The 18,604-nt window shown below is 37.6% G+C and overlaps 3 protein-coding genes across 4 annotated transcripts; 2 read left to right on the top strand and 1 right to left on the bottom strand.

Annotated features, from left to right (window-relative positions):
- Positions 1 to 9,057: 9,057 nt before the first annotated feature.
- LOC137748747 (BTB/POZ and TAZ domain-containing protein 3-like) lies at positions 9,058 to 12,854 on the top strand. Of its 2 annotated transcripts, none has more exons than XM_068488926.1 (7): positions 9,058 to 9,227; positions 9,388 to 9,491; positions 10,783 to 11,180; positions 11,287 to 11,417; positions 11,518 to 11,824; positions 11,982 to 12,295; positions 12,547 to 12,854. In XM_068488926.1, the coding sequence occupies exons 3-7, from the start codon at positions 10,839 to 10,841 to the stop codon at positions 12,674 to 12,676; spliced, it is 1,224 nt and encodes a 407-aa protein (XP_068345027.1). In that variant the 5' UTR covers positions 9,058 to 9,227; positions 9,388 to 9,491; positions 10,783 to 10,838; the 3' UTR covers positions 12,677 to 12,854. The 2 variants fall into 2 exon arrangements, with proteins under 2 accessions (XP_068345027.1, XP_068345028.1); XM_068488927.1 differs by having other exon boundaries at positions 11,982 to 12,342; positions 12,547 to 12,668.
- A 218-nt stretch (positions 12,855 to 13,072) lies between these two features.
- On the bottom strand, positions 13,073 to 15,012 carry LOC137748748 (sm-like protein LSM36B). Its single transcript, XM_068488929.1, has 4 exons — positions 14,933 to 15,012; positions 13,657 to 13,805; positions 13,370 to 13,483; positions 13,073 to 13,280 (listed from the first exon to the last, which is right to left on the bottom strand). The coding sequence occupies exons 2-4, from the start codon at positions 13,769 to 13,771 to the stop codon at positions 13,234 to 13,236; spliced, it is 276 nt and encodes a 91-aa protein (XP_068345030.1). The 5' UTR covers positions 13,772 to 13,805; positions 14,933 to 15,012; the 3' UTR covers positions 13,073 to 13,233.
- An 858-nt stretch (positions 15,013 to 15,870) lies between these two features.
- Positions 15,871 to 18,594, top strand: LOC137747323 (acyl-coenzyme A thioesterase 2, chloroplastic-like). The gene is made up of 5 exons (XM_068487416.1): positions 15,871 to 16,651; positions 17,036 to 17,213; positions 17,313 to 17,782; positions 17,946 to 18,074; positions 18,309 to 18,594. Exons 1-5 carry the CDS (start codon positions 16,040 to 16,042, stop codon positions 18,459 to 18,461), a joined length of 1,542 nt encoding a protein of 513 aa, XP_068343517.1. The 5' UTR covers positions 15,871 to 16,039; the 3' UTR covers positions 18,462 to 18,594.
- The last annotated feature ends 10 nt before the right edge of the window (positions 18,595 to 18,604 follow it).

Raw genomic sequence — 18,604 nt, forward strand, 5'->3', positions numbered from 1 at the left:
AATTTTTTATTTAACAATTAAAATTAATTTTTTATTTAACAATTAAAATTAATTAAAAAAAAAACTCTCTTCCTCACTGACCCACTCTCTCTACTCTCACTTGTCTCCTTTTTTCGTCTTTCTTTCCTTCTTCCTGGGCTACTTCAATTCCCGCAAAACAGCAACAATCAACAATAACCTGCATCTCCGCCTGCAACCAACCATCTCCGCCGCACCTGTGTCTCGCCTGCAATCAACCACAAAGCTGCAATCTCGCATTCATCTGCCCTCGTTAGCATTCCCATAACGTCCACCTACCTGCCCACTCGAACCCCTTTTTTTACGAAGGCCAGACCCGATTTCTTTGAATCAACCTTGTTTGTAGGGCCGTGTTCAACGAATCGGGAGCTTGATGGTAAGCCAGACCCCTTTTTTACGAAGCTCAGACTCGACCTTTTTGAATCAGCCCAAATCCGACTCTTTGAATCAACCATGTTCGGCAATTTGGAGCTTGATGGTGATGCCCCTTTCTCTCTCCAAGTTTGTGTTGATGAGAAATTGGGATCTGATGTGGGCAACGATGCACAAGTCTGATGTGGGCGCCGGTGGACGGGCAGATGACTTGGTGGAGGTTGTGGAGGCGGGGGCAGGAGGTTTGGGTGTGGATGAGGGGTTTGGAGTGTGAGTAGAGAGAGTAAGAGGGAAAGAATGAGGTGATGGTTTTGGGATGGGAACGTTGGGTTGGTGACTGCGACAAGGCGAAGATCTAGAAAGACGATTCCCAGCGAACCGACGACAAGGCCGCGGAGGTCAAGGTTCTTGAGGATGAGTCGGGATACTCGGTTGAATGATAGGAGAGGTCGAGGTTCTCGAGGATGAGTCGGGAGACTCGGCCATGGCTGCCATTGTTTCTCTGCAAGTGAGAGCAGAGAGCGTGAGAGAGGGAGACAAGTGAGAGCAGGGAGAGTGAGGAAGACAGTTTTTTTTTAATTAATATTGTTAAAAATAATAATAATAATTAATTAGTTTTTTTATTTCAGTGGGGGAATGAGTGGATCCTGTTTTTACTATGTCATCATTTAACAGTTAAATTGACATAAAATTTAATTGATATTTGACATTGCACGAATTCATAAGTTGAGATATAATATTATAATGTTTAAAATATGATGTATGAGATTATAGTTTGATTCGTAATTAAAGTGATTTTGTATAATTTACCCTATTTATTTTTCTACACGAGGAATCAAGATTCAATAGTTAGAAAATACCAACGACTTGTGGTCCATGCATAACGTTGACTTGACAAATTAGGCCTCGTGATTCATTAAATCTGAAATATGTTCCACCTTATAACCCCGAGTTGACGTGTTTATTTTTTTCACAGAGTTTCAGTTTAATAATAAAATATTATGCATACATTTCATTTTGCATGGCATTATATTATTCAACCAAAATGTTATAGGGCGATGAATCTAGTCCATGCACGTGGCTTTCGAATATTGACCATCGAAACTTGGTACTCATACTATTTGAAAACTAATGCAAGTTGCATTGTTTCCTCTTAGTTGCCAATTAAAATGCAACTTCGTCCATTTCTTTAAGGGGTAAATTTGAACTCACCTGGCGATTTGTGGGTCTATCTCTTCTAATTATTTGGTACGTGATAAAAGACTGAGAACATAGCAGCCACCCAAATCCCTCACGCAACTCTAGTGACCACCACCACACCTTACGGTCCGCTACCCCTTCGTCTCCTCACCGAACTCCAACCACCACCACCACCACAAGCAATACACAAACCCTTGCCATGTTTTTTGTTTTTTGTTTTTCGTTTTCTTTTTGCTGGGGAAATTCTAGGTTGATCTCTAGGAACAAGGCAGGGGAGGAGTGGACCAATTAACCAAAAGCAAAAGGCTCTGTAAGCATAAGGAAGGTTCTTGATAGGGTTTTTATCACCTACAAAAGTAGAGATAAAAATATTTAAAAATACTTGCAAGAGAACAAGGTTGTTGTAGTCAGTGGCGAAGCCAGGAATTGCCGAGGGGAGGGGCGAACTTAAAAGAGTGCAAGGTTAAAAAAAATGGCAACAACCAAATCCTTTTATATAGTAATGTCTTCCACAATTTATCAAAACAAACAAATTACAATTATTGCCGGCGATGTTTCATATCATGAAGATGTCACATAATAGGCTCATTGCCAATAAAAGTAAATACATATATGTCAATGTAAACAATCATGCTATCACTCAACCATTGATCTTCCAGCCAGTGATAAAATAGCGATTGTTGTTAGCTTGTCTTGGCATGATGTGATCTTTAGGTTGACAATGATCATTTTGGAGATAGTGTCTACGAATTGCTTCGCAATAATTAGGTGGATAAGCAATCATTCGATGTCTATGTCCAAGGTCTGCAAAAAGATTAGTCAATAATTCATCCAACTTAGTGGCCTCACTTTGTTGTGAACTACCTTGAATATTTGAGGACTACTTGGAATATTTGAAGGAGAAGGAGGACTACTCGGAATATATGAAGGAGGATTTAAGCACTGTTTCTTATAGTATCATTTCATTACGTAACGATATAATAGGGAAATAAATAAATAAAAACTCTTAGACTCTTAGACTATACTTATGTGACTAATAACTAATCAAACCAACAATTCAATTCAATTAAGCAATACTAATAATCATACAAATTATTCATAAACAAAAATTCAATTCAACTAATCAATATGAATAATCGTATATATTATTCAATAATTCAACTAATCAATAAATAATCAAGAATTCAATTTTTACCCTAAACAATAATTTTATTCCCATCAATAACAATAGAATTCATATCAATAATCAATAACCATATTAATGTATTATCCTATGATTTTATACTAATCAAACAAAAATTCGTATTAAATAATTAAATAAGGTTTGAAATAATATAAATTTAGAAAATAAAAAATTTACCTAAAATTGGGAAGGATGGCATGGTGGCTGGGTGGTGATTGAAATGGAAGCTGGGAATGGGAGGATTTGTCGTGTTTGGTAAAGTGGGAGAAATAGGAAATTGAATAGGGTAATGGCTAACTGGAACTAGTGGTTTTCCCAAAAAAAAAATATATATATATTTTTTTTTATAATGAAGTTGTAAAACAGTGTTGTTTTATTTAATAAATAGATTTTTTTTTTTTTTTTTTTTTTTGGATAAAAACAAACCCTGCTGCGTGCAGGGGGCGCTGCACAGCAGCAAATGCCAGAAAACGTCCATACTTTCCAGTTTCCGGCCGAACCAAAGGGGAGCTCCTGGGCTTGTTTTCTGACGAGTGGAGGGGCGGCAGCCACCCCTCATCCTTATGTAGCTTCGCCACTGGTCGTAGTATAGCAACTCAAGTAAAGTATTTTTCATAGGGATTAAATGAATAATTTGTATTTATATTAATTCTTAGCTAATTATTTAGAACAAAGGTTCGCAAAGGTTGATTTTGAAATTTAAAATAATAAAAACAAACTTAATTAAAAAGGTTAAAGAAATTAGCAAAGTAAAGAAAATAAAGGAAAACGTTTTGAAAACCAAATTGTAAAAGCCTAGGGTTCCACAGTCCCCTTAACAATCCTATGCAATTTTACCAATTACTTATGAATTTCTACATACAAGCTTTGAAGGTTAGGCTTTCCAAATACATATTTTCCTCGTGATGTTCAAGCGAAAACAGATATCCAACATACAACCCGTCTGTGATGATCATATCAAATATAAACATGCAAGACTCATTAAGCTTTGTGAAAACCCTTTGAAAACATGCGACCCTTAAGAGCGTGATGCTCGCTTTAAGTGAACTTACAATTACTAATCACAAAAAGCCCTCTTCAATTAATTTCAGGGTGATGTTCCAACAGAAATTGCATCAAATTATTTGTCTAAAAACCCTAATGGTCGTGAATCACTAAGACAATTAGATAGATTAATCACGGTGATTAATAATTCAAAGCAAGCATGAATCAATTCATACGCAAATTAATAAAATCACATATTCATGCTAAGGCTTAATAAAATCATAAGCAAATTAATAAAATCACATATTATGAACAATCATAATAAAACCTAAAGAAAATATATTAACTAGAAAAAAAAAAATGAAAACACCTTGTAGGTAAAAAGTCTGAAGTTCTCCAAAATAATGCTTGCGTTCTCCCCCCAAAATCCTAATGGCTAAAAAGCCTTATTTATACTACTCCAAGTTAAAACCCTCATAGAAAAGGTTTTCTAAAAACTATTGTGACATCCCACATCGCCCAGGGAGTAATCCTTCCCATCCCTACCTAGCACGAGGCCTTTTGGGAGCTCACTGTCTTCGGGTTCCGTAGGAACTCCGAAGTTAAGCGAGAAGGGGGCTAGAGCAATCCCATGATGGGTGACCCATTGGGAAGTTGCTCGTGAGTTCCCAAAAACAAAACTGCGAGGGAATGGTAAGCCCAAAGCGGACAATATCGTGCTATGGTAATGGAGTCGGGCCCGGGAAGTGGTCCCGCCCGGGCCGGAATGTGACAATTTGGTATCAGAGTCTAACCCTGGCCGTGGTGTGCCAACAAGGACGTCGGGCCCCTAATGGGGTGGATTGTGACATCCCACATCGCCCAGGGGAGTGATCCTTCTCATCCCTACCTAGCATAAGGCCTTTTGGGAGCTCACTGGCTTCGAGTTCCGTAAGAACTCCGAAGTTAAGCGAGAATGAGGCTAGAGTAATCCCATGATGGGTGACCCACTAGGAAGTTGCTCGTCAGTTCCCAAAAACAAAACCGTGAGGGAATGGTAAGCCCAAAGCGGACAATATCGTGCTACGGTAGTGGAGTCGGGCCTAGGAAGTGGTCCCGCGCCGGGCCGGGACGTGACAACTAGGAAATAAAATAATAAAAATATAACTAGAAATTACATTCCTATTTTGACTATGAAATATGCCCAGCAAAGGGATAGACACGTTTCTGGACCTTTAGGGCTCCAAAACAGGCTTAATATAACTCAGATTAAAATTAAGGACCTTCTCTTCAAGTTCCAAGAAGAGCCCAAGTTCAAAATCCATCATCTTCCAGCCCAAAAGTCGCAAATAAGCTCTGCAGCCCAATCTATCAGCACAGCGCGCTGAGCATAAATTAATTCGCCACGATCAGATGCTTCGAGATAAAATTAGGAAATTTTGAACAACCTTCTTGATAGATTCACGAACCCGCTCCAATTAGAATCACTTAAAAATTCCACCGTTTGATTACTTTATGCTCAAAACAAGTTCGCATGTCCTACATTAAAAACATATAGCAAAACATCAAAATCTCACCAAAATAATAAACAAAATATACCAAGAATAGGAAATAATATATGGTATAAAATCGCCTCATCAGTTCTCGCAAGTGGGATTGGAAAATCAATGAAATACCTATAATTTTAGTTTCCACGAAAACTGGGATGGGGATGATCAGAGAAAGAGAGTAATCTAATTCTAACCCGATGCTTTTCCCTCTCATTTTTTTTTTTTGGATAAATTACACAGAACTACCTCAACTATTGGGCTATTAACAGTTTCATACCTCGTCTTTAAAAAGTTTCAATGTCATTCTGAATCTTCGAATTTGCTGCAATGTCATACCTTTCGTCAGTTATCTATCAATTCCTTTGTTAAATGTTGACGTGGCTTGTGACGTGGTACACTTTCTATTAAAAAAAACTAAAAAAAAAATTATTAAAAACTAAAAAGAAAAATCATTTAATATTTCTTAAATATTAAAATAATAATTAATTAAATAAAAGTTATTTAAATAAATAAACAAATAAAACCACCCCATGTTCGTCTCCCTCCCCCCCCCCCCCCCACCATCCCTTGCAACCTAGAAAGAAAGAAGAAGAAGAAGAAAAAAAGAAAAAAAAACCCATCTTCATCTTCCTCGACCCCCCATTCCCTGCAACCCACCCCTTTCTTCCTCCTCCCGTCTTCCTCTTCCCTCCTCCTCCGCACCCACTACCTACAACCCATAACAAAAAAATTAAAAAAAAAAAAAAGCATCTTCATCTTCCCCGACCCCCCTCTCCCTACAACCCAGATCCTGTCTTCCATCGATTCCGTGGGTGGAGAAATTGGGCACGAAGAAAATGGGGGGAATGGGTGTGGATTTAAGGAGTGAGGTGTGTACAGGAGGGAAGAGAGTGGGAGCAAGGGTGGGTGCGAGGGTGGGTGCGGAGGAAGAGGGAAGGGGAAGAAAGGGGTAGGTTACAGGGAATGAGGGGTCGGCGAAGATGAAAATGTTTTTTTTTTTCCTCTTCTTCTTCTTTCTTTCTAGGTTGCAGGGGGTTGGGAGGGGGGGAGAAGACGAAGATGGGGTGGTTTTTTTTTTTCTTTTAATAACTTTTCTTTAATTAATTTTTATTTTAATATTTAAAAAATATTAAATGATTTTTTTTTTAGTTTTTAATAATATTTTATTAGTGTTTTTAATAGAAAGTGTGCCATGTCAACATTTAACAGAAGAATTGACAGACAACTGACGGAAGGTATGACATTACAACAAATTCGAAGATACGGTATGACATTGAAACTTTTTAAAAACGAGGTATGAAACTGTTAATGATCCAATAGTTAAGATAGTTCTGTGTAATTTACCCTTTTTTTTTTCCTCCATCTTTTCATGTTTTTGCTTTTGCTAATGCGAAACAGTAAATTTACGTGAACGGGTGTTAACAGATGAGTTGTGAATTTAATGGGCTGGTTTGGAGGGTGATCTATAAATTTATTTAGTTGGGTTTGAATGATCTATTAATTTAACCCATAAAATTTTACTGAGGAGGCCGAGCTTGAGTGGCCCGTTTCATGTATGACTATACTTTTCAGGCTTTGAGTTGAAAGACTAGTATACTACTATTTTTGGTACAAGAATATGGAATTGGATCCTCTCCGAGGTAAACTCTCGGGATCTTCCTGACCCAATAACACGGTCGTTAGATTTTGATCCAATGACTACAATTATTATAACTTTTATAGGGATTCTCCTGTTTGTAGTCGTTGAATCAAAATCTAACGATCCGTGTTAGTTGGTCAGGAGGATCCCGATGATTTGCCTTGGAGAGGATCCAATTCCCAAGAAAACTCCATTTTGTGAATATATAATAATATGGGTTGAGTTTGAAGGAGATATTCTATTTTGCAACTAGTAACACTGCTTGATAACCATTTAATGGACAATTTGTGTACTATTTGAATACATGATGATGACATATATAATTGATGATCTCATGGAGACAGTATATAATATATTAGTTTTAAGGGCATCTCTTTTATTTAAGAAAAAAGACTTATTTATCACAAAAACACGACCTCTCGTCTCAATGATACAAAAATATGGATTAATTTTCTTTCAAACCTCATTGTGACAATATATGTGTTGTCATATAAGTTTATCTCTTGGTAGAGATGGCAATCTCTTACGACCAAGTGGAGCCACCAATCCACCCGTCTTTTTCCATTCCCATGCGGCATTCGACCTTTTCCCCTTTCCGACCAATTGATCACCGTCCCTTTCCTTGGCCTTCTCTCTCTCTCTCTCTCTCTCTCTCTCTCCTAGTAGGTCGTAGCCGTCCAACACTTCTCTCTCTCAACTCATCCACGTGTCACTCTCTTATTGCTTTTCTATTTCCACCACGAAATGATCGTATGGGCAAGGGAAGAATACCACCACAGCCCATCAGATCATCCATCCCAACAATGTCCCATATCTTCTCTTATCAAAACGCATGATTTATGTTTTCACTTAGTACTAAAGTCTAGTGGTATTATTCTTCACTTATAAATGAGAAGTCTTAAGTTCGATTCTCATCAAAAACGAATTTGAATCATATTGTTGTTAGTTCATTGTGAGATTTAACCTACTCTCCTACTTCTTTAGTGTAGATAATATCACAGTAGTTATGAACTCTCCTGCAATTTGGCAATTGGGAAAAGGATTGTGGGGTTCCCTTCCCTAAAATATCTAACAAAGACACTTGGCATTTCTAGATTTTAGAGAGGAAATTGAGTATTACACTATTAATAGATCTACTACTAATAATATTGTTTTTAACTTCACTATTTACTAGTCAATTAGGTGTGCTATTTTATCATAAATGAAAATATCTTACCTATACTATCTATTCAGTTTAATAGCTTTACTTGGATACAATTCAGTCCAACTCAAATGGAATATTGGCTGACTTTGAAACGATCCTAATAATCCAACACTCAAATACCCAATAATCCTATATGTAATTTACAATTCTTTATAAATATGTAGCACATGATAAGCGAGAATTCTTCTTCATGATGAACATTCCGATAAATCTTATCTTTCATGATTTTTTTATATTATTCTTTGCATTGTATTGATTGTCGTTTGCCAGTAGTTACCAAATTATCTATGTGAATCAGGTCCCAAGTTTAACTACATAGTCTGGCACTATTTTTGTTTTTGTCAATGTTCACTTTAAGGGGGAGGGACTCCCATTTTTTTTTATAAAAATGGGAATGAGTTGTGGGGCTTATATCACATCGAACTTTAACAATCCGAACCGTCTATTTTGTAAGTTGTATGTTATAGATCATGCTTGCAAAATATTAACCAAACCAGAAATGTTTGAGGCATCTAATTGAGTTCAAAGAAATTGATGAACACTTTGTTATCTAAGAAACATTGAAATTTCATCATGATAATTAAATAGGCAAATGATTTCGGATTGAATTGAATTTTTGTAAGAATGATCTATAAATCGAGACTTACAAAATAAACGGTTCAAATCGTTGAAATTTGATATGGAGTGGGTTCCACGACTAATCCCTATTTAACAAAAAAAAAGAAGATCCTCCTCTTAAAGAGCCTATATATGTATGTATGTATGTATATGTAAGGTGACTATATTCAATAATTGTTGTAATCTAGCTGGTTTGTATTTCTCTTGAGAAATAAACATGGGTTAAATAATAAAAAATATTTAGAAAAAGTAGAGAGGAAAAGGTGAGTAATAAATAACGGACGGGTATGGTTTTTGGTTTATGCAAGGAACGATTTCCCTCGTATTTTAGAAGACAGACACACGTCCGTCGCTCTCTGTCACCGACTCATTTCTTCTTCTTCCTCTGCAATCCCGTGCGCTCCATCTCTTTCCGCCTCCCAAAACTTTACTCTCATTTCTCACATCCTCCAATCATCCAACCTCTCTTCTTCCTATCAGGTGATTTCTTTATTTCCTACCCTTTTTCTGTAGATTTTAGTGACTTTTTGTAGATTTTGGATATAATTTTTACAGTTTCGCTTTATTCTGTAGATTTTTGCTTTCAATTCCTTTTTCTGTGATCATTTATTAGAAATTTTGATTATTTTGTTGGTTTCAGCTTCGTTTGGCATTTGAATGTGTATCTAGCATGAGTGATAAGACTGCGGGGAAGATCGGCGCAAGTCTCGAATTTTTCTGAGAATATTTGCTTTTTTATACAAGGTATGATTCAGATTTTCTTGAATTTTCTCGATATCCAAACAGGGCATTAGGACTAATACAATCCAGTTAATTAGCCTTGAATAGTTAATTAGCTGGCAAAGTTTGTTCTTTCAATCCATTTTTCTTCTCCGTTTGTTTTTTCCTGTGAATTTTTATAGTACTAAGCATATGTAATAGCTCTATTATTTACAATAAAGTAATAAAAATTGTACCATAATTTTAGTCTATCAGTTAGCTTTTGCAACGGAAAAGTTGCTTTTTGTGACCCAAGGACACTGGTTCGAGTTGGGGAACAGTCTCTTTGCAAAGCAAGGTAAGACTGCATACTATAGACTATCATCCCCGCGAGAGCACTCGCAAAGTAGGGAACCTTGTTAGTTGGGTCGCCCCCTTTTAGTTAGCTTTTGCAAAAATAAATAAATGTGATCGTTTTAAATTGTGGAGAAGTAAGATTTGATTAGGCTCAGTTGGTGCATGTGGGATCTGCCTTTCGGCACTTTCCTCAAGCTCTTGTGTCTTGGTGCGTAATAATTTAATCACCGTTGCCGTTACACGACCAAGATTAGATTTTGTATCAGATGTGTTATTTTAGTTTTGCTTACTAACTAAGATATGTTTTGTTTAGGGAGACTTTTACTTTTGAATTATTGGTGTTTCCATACTTCAAGTAAGAAATATATCCACTCCGGGACGGTTGAAGTTATAAACTTTTAAATTTGTGTATAGATTCGTTGATGCCTTGTTTCCTGTAAACTGGAGCATGTAAGGTATATGCAAAGTTTTTTCAACCAACATCTTATTTGTTTTAGCGGTAATTCTGGTTTTGGGAATATATACATTCCTGCATCGCCGGTTGAGATTGACACATAAGAAATTTCTAATCTCAAAGTTAGGCATGCAGGAAAGATTTGTTTCCAAAACTGGAATTACCGCTAAGAAGATGTGTCCCTCCATTACAGAAGCAATTTTGTGATTGGCATATAAGTCAAGATGGCTTATGCAGTTTATTCTTTTCCTATATGGGGCATCGAAGTCTTTCCATTCTTTCATTAGTAGTTGTTGACGTTACTTGTTAAGTGGATTTTCATGATATGATCCAACCATGAGATACCATTCAAGCCATACCTATAAATAGATATGTTTCTGAAATATCTTTTGTTACATAATCATTGTAGGAGAAATATTCCGTGCGGTGTTTCATCTTAATGTAATTAGTGCATTTAAAATTTGTGTTAGAACATTCAAAAATCATTTAGAGCGTTTATTAAGCTCGTTTAATTCTTTTGTGCAGATCTTCTATCATACTTTTTTTGCTTATAGTTCTTTTAGGTAAACCGCAACAGCCCGATGGCTTCATCTACTCCCGACTCACCCTGGCCATCCTCAACTCACGATTCCTTTTCTGGATCTTTCAATATACATATAGAGGAAGCGAACCCAGATGACATTTTACCTGTTCTGGAAGACCCAACCTCTTCTACGTCCTATAGCCATAATATCCCGAAACCACCTCCTGTCCCTAGTAAAGCATATACACAAAATAAACTTTTCAACAGGCTTTCACAGAGTTGCTATGTCCCAAATGAAACAATTGATACATGGGACAAGCTTTTTAAAGAAGCATATGGTGCGGATGTCTATATTTGCATCGAGGATGGATCGTGTATTCCAGTTCATTCTAGTGTTCTGGTAAGTTAATTGAATTAACCCAATAATTTCATCCCTTTGCAAATCCTGAATGAAATTTCTAGGTAAGGATATGGCTAAAAAGTTTCCTTTTTTATTGAATGTGCAGACGATTGCGTCACCGGTGCTAGGTAAATTCCTGCAGCAATCAAAAGTAAGAAATGGAATGAGATACATTAAGATTCCTGGGGTACCTTATGAAGCTGTCTACGCATTCATCCGTTTTCTTTACTCATCCTGGTATTTTTGAATTATGTAGTTCAGTACGCTCCTCCTTTTATATCTGAATTTCTTGATCCGGTTAAATTTCTTAAAATATTTTCTTTTGTGTCCCATGCAGCTATGAAAAGGAAGAGATGAAGAAATTTGTTCTCCATTTGTTGGTTTTGTCACACTCTTACTCAGTTCCATCATTGAAAAGAGTTTGTATATACATTCTTGAGCAGGGATGGATTACCAAAGAAAACGTGGTCGATGTGCTTCAATTGGCAAGGAAGTGTGATGCACCGCGGCTATCCTTGATTTGTGTACGCATGGTTGTGAAGGACTTTAAAGCCATATCATCAACCGAAGGCTGGAAAGTAATGAAGCGAGTTAGTCCTGCACTTGAACAAGAACTGCTAGAGTCCGTTGTTGAAGCAGATTCTGTAAGCTAGTTTTTCTTTCCTTTTTCAAATATCTTATCTTACTCTGTATTTGTAGGGGGAAGAAACAAAATAATACATGTATGTTTGGTTTTGAGATGATATATTCATTTGGTCTCTCATTTAATTTTTAGATCTTGGATTCAATTTTTTGTGCCAGAGGAAAGAAGAGAGGTTGAAGAAAAAGGAAGAGAAAAAAGTGTACTTGCAACTGTATGAGGCAATGGAAGCCCTTCTCCACATATGTAGGGATGGATGTAGAACTATAGGTCCCCGTGACAAGGTGTTTAAAGGAAGCCAAGTTGCCTGTAGTTTTCCTGCTTGCAAGGGGCTTGAGACCTTAGTTCGTCATTTCTCCGGCTGTAAAACTGGGGTTCCTGGTGGATGTGCTCACTGCAAACGCATGTGGCAGCTTCTTGAGCTGCATTCTCGTATTTGCAATGAGCCTGAATTGTGCAAGGTCCCTTTGTGTAGGTAAGCATGAGAACTCCACATGCACTTCTTTGCCCTACATTCTCAGGGTAAGAAACTCCAATTTCAGTTCATATTTGGTTGGCATTTGGTCAGTACTTACCCTTTCAGAGGTTTTATGTTATATTGTATCATAACCTCGGATCAATACTGTTACTGCCGGAGTTACATTTTTTATATTTTCCATTTTAGTGAATAATACAACTCGGGTTTGACGGTCACAGGCATCTTAACTACTACTCTTGTGGTTTCAGGCATTTGAAGGAAAAAATGCAGCAGCAGGCCAAGAAAGACGAGGCTAAATGGAAGCTGTTGGTGAGTAAAGTAGTAGCAGCAAAGGATACTCTGGAACCTATCTCAGGTCGCCGCTCGCGTTTATCATGACCTCTTGTGTGTTCAAAAGCAAAATGTATAAAGAATGTAAACCAAGGGAAATGTATTAGGAATCTTATTTCTCCTTCGGGGTCGAATAATTGTAATAGGAATTCGAAGACTAATAGCGTCTCACATTGGTTCTTGTACGCCAAGATATTTCAACTGGATGCTGACCATCTCATTTTGATATGAAAGTCTTGCAACTTTATGCATAAACTAGCAAAGCACAACTTATTTTTTAAGCTCTCACGACAAACTCCCAAGGACACACGACTAACACAAAACCAAATGGTGCCACTACGAAATTCTGTGAAGAAACGCTCGACAGATGTTATCTTCGTTAAACAAGACTTAAAGAATCATCATCCTGAGAAGCCAGACTTAAATCTGAACAACAATTAATCATCAGTCAATAGATCATTTCTTTCATTCATTCCAAAATAGATACTGAAAAATGTACCGAGTCGACGAGTTCTATTTCCTTCTCATGATCCCATGTAAGCTTACATTACAACATAATTGCATAAAGCATGACAGCAGATGATCTACATGGCTCCATAAAACGACTAAGCCCCATCAGCCACATTCCTCTTCGTCGTGCTAATGTATAGAACTGCATAAATGCAAACAAAACAAATCCAATTATTTCTCTTGGAGGCAACACTAAAGAGAAACATAACAAGACAATGCTTAGATAATTACCATTATTTCCGCGAATAAAAGCATCGCCATACTTATTTTTTAACTGTCCATTGACATATTCTTCGGTTTGTTCCATTGCTATATTCATATACCCATCAAGACACGCAAGAATACCTGCATAAGAAAATTGAGCCATCAAAATATACTGATCCCTGCAGCAGTGCAGCTTGAATCTTTGCTACACAAAATAACTTTGCAAACTTTAACAATAATATGTTGGGCCCCGATTTGAATACAACCAAACTGGCATGAAAAGGCGAGCATAAAATCGAATTAAAGAAACATACCTCGATAGTCAACACCAGAATTCAGTTTTACAACAACCGGTCGCCCACGAATTGACTTGAGGAAATCTGCCGGAGTTTTTGTGGTTCCTGTCCCTTTCTCTCCACCTCCACTCATTTTCTCTATCCTAAATCTTAACTCCTTGTACCTCCTGTGATAATTCAAATCATAACCAAATTAAAGCACTAAAGGAGACAACACAGATAGACAAGAAAACTCCATCATGATGAATTACTAGTACCTATCATAAAGAATTGCAAAAGCAGAGCTACTGAAACGAACAGAGATACATCAACCAATCATCGCAGTGCAAAACACAGTAAATACAGACTTCGCCCTCTTACACAATCCAATCCAAACAAAGAATTATAGCTTGTTGCTATCCGATGATTAACTCTAATTACACAAACACGGACACTATCTATGAAGAAAACTAAAGAGAAGAACAAAAGTTGTGAAAAGCTTTCAACCGAAGTACAAAGACCGTAGAGCATGAAATGTTCAAGAAGAGCAGAAATCCACTAAACTGATGCCTATTGCTATTGTAGCTCTGATAATAGCTAACTAAACCAATCTAACTCTAAAGACAGCCATTAAAAATTAGAAAGATCATTGGACAAAAGGCTATATTCCAAAGGATCCTAGTATACGCCTAATTATACAAACAATTTTGCTAAGGAATACCTTTCCAACCTCCTTCTGCAACAACATATTCTGCTGTGATTGAACTTACAACTCCTTAACCTAACGTGAGAAGCGTAATGAGCATCAAGTCCACAGGTCTACACAAGCATCTCTTCTAAATTAATTTCTGGAATTACTCATTTCTACACCAAAAAGGGTGCTAAAGAATCATCCTTTTGATTACAAAATATACGTCTTCGAAACAAAGCCATGTAAATTCATCAAACAAGCAAAGGATAACCATTTTTTTTTTTCAATTAAAAAATAAAAAGAAGAAAAACCGAGCTAGACTTAACCCAAGGCATGAACAAATTCTCCACAAATAAAAGGTCCTTAACACATTTATGCTGCTACTGGGTTTATCCTAATTTGCATTTCCATCGTCATACGCATCCCAAATTCAACCTTTATTCAGGCAAAAGCTCAAATTCAAGAACCCTGGAAAGGGCAAGTTCAGAAAATCCCTCAAATCTGTAAACTGAAAAAGAACAACAACGAAACGAGTAGTTGATATAACAGCTGAGGCTAAAAGAAGAAGAAACAAAAATGGTGTGAAATATGAAGAAGAAGACGCGGCGGATCAAAAGCACTGACCTTTGTTGGTTCCACTGCCGGTGCTTTTAACTTTTGAGAGAGCGCGAGAGAGAGACGGAGATTAACTATAACTGCAAAGCTCTCGCTGCCACAGCTTTGTATATATTAGGGTGGGATTTTTGGACCTTGGGGTGTATTTGTAAGCCCACCTCCAACCTCCACGATTGGGCCTTATTCTCCATCCACCATGTGTTATTTTTACTTTTCGTTATTTTTTCCTTGGTCAAACCCCAATTAGTTGCACATGTAGACGTAATTACATTAATTAGTGTTATTCACGATATTAAGGGACACAAATCTCATTATTTAAATGAATTTAAAATATATGTAATAGAATAAAATCACGAAATGAACCTACCTTGAATATATATTTTCTTACAAGGGATTTATATTCAAGAAGTAAAAGTGCGTGCATTGAAGTTTTATATTTTATTGTTCAGAAAAAAAAAAGTTTTATATTTTAATTCATCATCCTCAATACTTCTACATTAGATGAGTTGATTATCGCAGTGTTTTCGCATCTTGTGTTTGCATCTAAATTTCACATTTCGTACACTATTGGTGAAAAGTGTTTGGGAACAATTAAAAGTGTTTCTGATTATGTTTTGATGAAAATTTTAAAAACGTTTCGTTTTTAAAAAATTTCAATATTTTGTTTTAAAAATAAAAAAGGTAAAAACACTGTTCTTGAACAGAAGTAACCCATATCACTCGTAAATAAACATGGTAAAGGATCTACTAGAGATTTCGTGATTGTGACCGTTCATCGTATATCGTATTGTCAGTTTTCATTAAGGATTATTTATACTTTCAACCGTACGATATGTAATGAACAGTCACGATATCCGGATCCCCAGGAAAAGGATCTTGTCCAAGACGTTGACTTATTAAGCCGCCAGCGCCAACACCATAACGTTCATTTCGCGCAGTGATCGGAGCAGAAAATAGCTCCTTCAGCTACAAAACTGGAACCCAACCAACCATTAAACAGAACAGATCCTCCTCCTCCTCCTCCTCCTGCTGCTGCTGCTCCTGAATTTCTCTCCAGTACACCCAGAATGTGAATGACGTACTCCTCTCTCTCCACACGTAGAAGATAGAACCATCATGACACCACTCAGAAAACCATTTCCCCACCTCCTCTTCACCCCCAAATCCAAATCTTCATCCTTCCAATCACTCGCCTCCTACTTCACTCTCACTCCAAATCTTCATCCTTCCTCACCACACCCACCTGAATCACCCATTACCCACATACCAAATCCACCACAGCAGCCAAAACCCACCTTCAAGATCCCACCTTTCGTTCCTATTCCCCCGCCATTCACTCAAACCAGGCCCTTCTCAACCGCAAATTCCGACCCTTCTCAGCCAATCCCGGTTGTTTCCACAGTGACTTCGCCCCACGACAGTTCGCAGCCCATCGATGCAGGCTCTTCTATTCGAAAACCGATAAGTTTATGGCCTGGAATGTACAGTTCCCCTGTCACAAATGCTCTGTGGGAAGCAAGATCAAAGATGCGCGGGGACGCATCGGGTGACGCGCCTCCGCAGAGTGAATTGGTGGCCAGGACTCCGGCGCAGAGTCGGACCAGTATTCTGTACAAGTTTTCGTCTGATTATAAACTGAGAGAGCAGTACAGGAACCCCTGGAATGGGATTAGAATGGGGAAGTTGCTTGAGGATCTCGATGCTCTTGCTGGAACCATTGCATTCAAGGTATCAATTTTAAGTCTTTTAGTTAAAAGAGTAGTTCAATTCTTGCTGCAATTTTGTTGTGTAGTATTTGTTTGATTTCTGTTGGGTTTGAAATTCGGATTGGTAGGGAAAACAAAAGGCTGATAACTTGGTTTTTGTTCTTGCATAAATTGGAGCATTAGTCCCGGAAATATTACCCGAGTTTCAACTTGATCCGCTAACTGAAATATTGGATTTGTAAAATGCCTTAACTTTCGAGATGTATTGGCCGTTGAGGCTAGCTCGAATTAGCCTTCTGCGTAACGGGTTGTTTCTTGAATTAGCTGTTGGGTAGGGATCCATAACATGTTGAGGGTTGCTACTTCTTTGAAAATGATCCTAGTTTTTGAACTTCTTGCTGGCCAGCATTGCTGCAATGAAGATGGCACAACAAGGCCTCTGCTACTGGTGACTGCTTCTGTTGACAAGATGGTTTTGAAAAAACCTATCCTTGTCGACACTGATTTGAATATAGGTGGGGCTGTCATATGGGTTGGGAAGTCATCCATGGAAATTCAGCTGGAAGTGACTCAATCGTTGCAGGGTACTGAAGTTTACGTAACCAAATTTCTAGTTTCTTGTTGCTAATTATCTCGATTTTTTTTTCATTGGGCTGACTATAGATTCGAAACTTAATTTGCAGGATCCTCATACCCATCAGAGTCCACTGCTCTTACAGCAAACTTCACTTTTGTAGCCCGTGATTCTAAGTCTGGAAAATCAGCTCCGGTTAACCAGATATTGCCTGAGACTGAGAAAGAAAAATTGCTCTGGGAAGAAGCAGATAAGAGGAATAAAATGAGGAAAAAGAAAAGAGCAGAACATAAAACAGATACTGAAAAGCAGGACACAGACAGACTCAATGCCTTGTTAGCCGAAGGTCGAGTTTTCTGTGACATGCCAGCACTGGCAGACCGAGATAGCATTCTTATAAGGGATACTTGCCTCCAGAACTCCTTTATTTGCCAGCCACAGCAAAGGAACATCCATGGTCGGATCTTTGGAGGATTTTTGATGCGAAGAGCATTTGAAATTGCCTTCTCAACAACATATGCATTTGCTGGTGTAGCACCACACTTTCTGGAAGTTGATCATGTTGATTTTGTTAGACCTGTAAGTAACTGAGCCTATTACCCATCAAAATTTTATATCCAACTTAAATTGTTAATTCTCTGTGTTTTGAGCCTATTACCCATAAAAAAATGAATACAGAACTTTCATCAAATGTTGGGCACATGTTTGGGGGTCACTAATGATGGTTGTTTTCCTGATGCAGGTCGATGTAGGAAATTTTCTCCGTTTGAAGTCTTGTGTTCTCTATACAGAGCTTGAAAACCCAGATGAACCTCTGATAAACGTGGAAGTCGTTGCTCATGTTACACAGCCAGAGCTTAGGTCCAGTGAGGTGAGCACATTAGCTTACATTAACGAGAAGGTTAAAGAAAACGAGTGGGTTGGTTTTGAAAGTCTGTCAAAAATGATCTTCAGGCAGATAATCTGATCTCAATTGTGTGAAACTGAAAGACAGTTACTTTCCGTAGGAAATACGAAATGAAATCCTTTTTCCTGCTTTACAAATGCTTTGATCTGGGAAGCTTAGATATTTAATTCTTTTCATATCTGCTATATGTTTGAACAGGTATCAAACAAATTCTACTTCACATTCTCTGTCCCTCCTGAAGCCATGAAAGATGGGATCCGGATTCGGAGCGTAGTTCCTGCTACAGAAGAGGAAGCACGGCGGGTGATTGAACGTATGGATGCTGAGAACTCCCAGTTTGCTGCCTTGTGAACTTGGCAAGGAGGGAAGGCAAGCGTCAGTGGAAAATCCTAGTCAAGTGATGTCACTTTTTTGTAAAAATAATTTTTGCACATTTTGTATTTAAAAATAAATAAAAAGAGAGAATTGGGAATATAAAAAAAAAGACATCTGCA

This window comes from Pyrus communis, chromosome 10, assembly GCF_963583255.1.
Source record: "Pyrus communis chromosome 10, drPyrComm1.1, whole genome shotgun sequence".
Taxonomy (NCBI): domain Eukaryota; kingdom Viridiplantae; phylum Streptophyta; class Magnoliopsida; order Rosales; family Rosaceae; genus Pyrus; species Pyrus communis.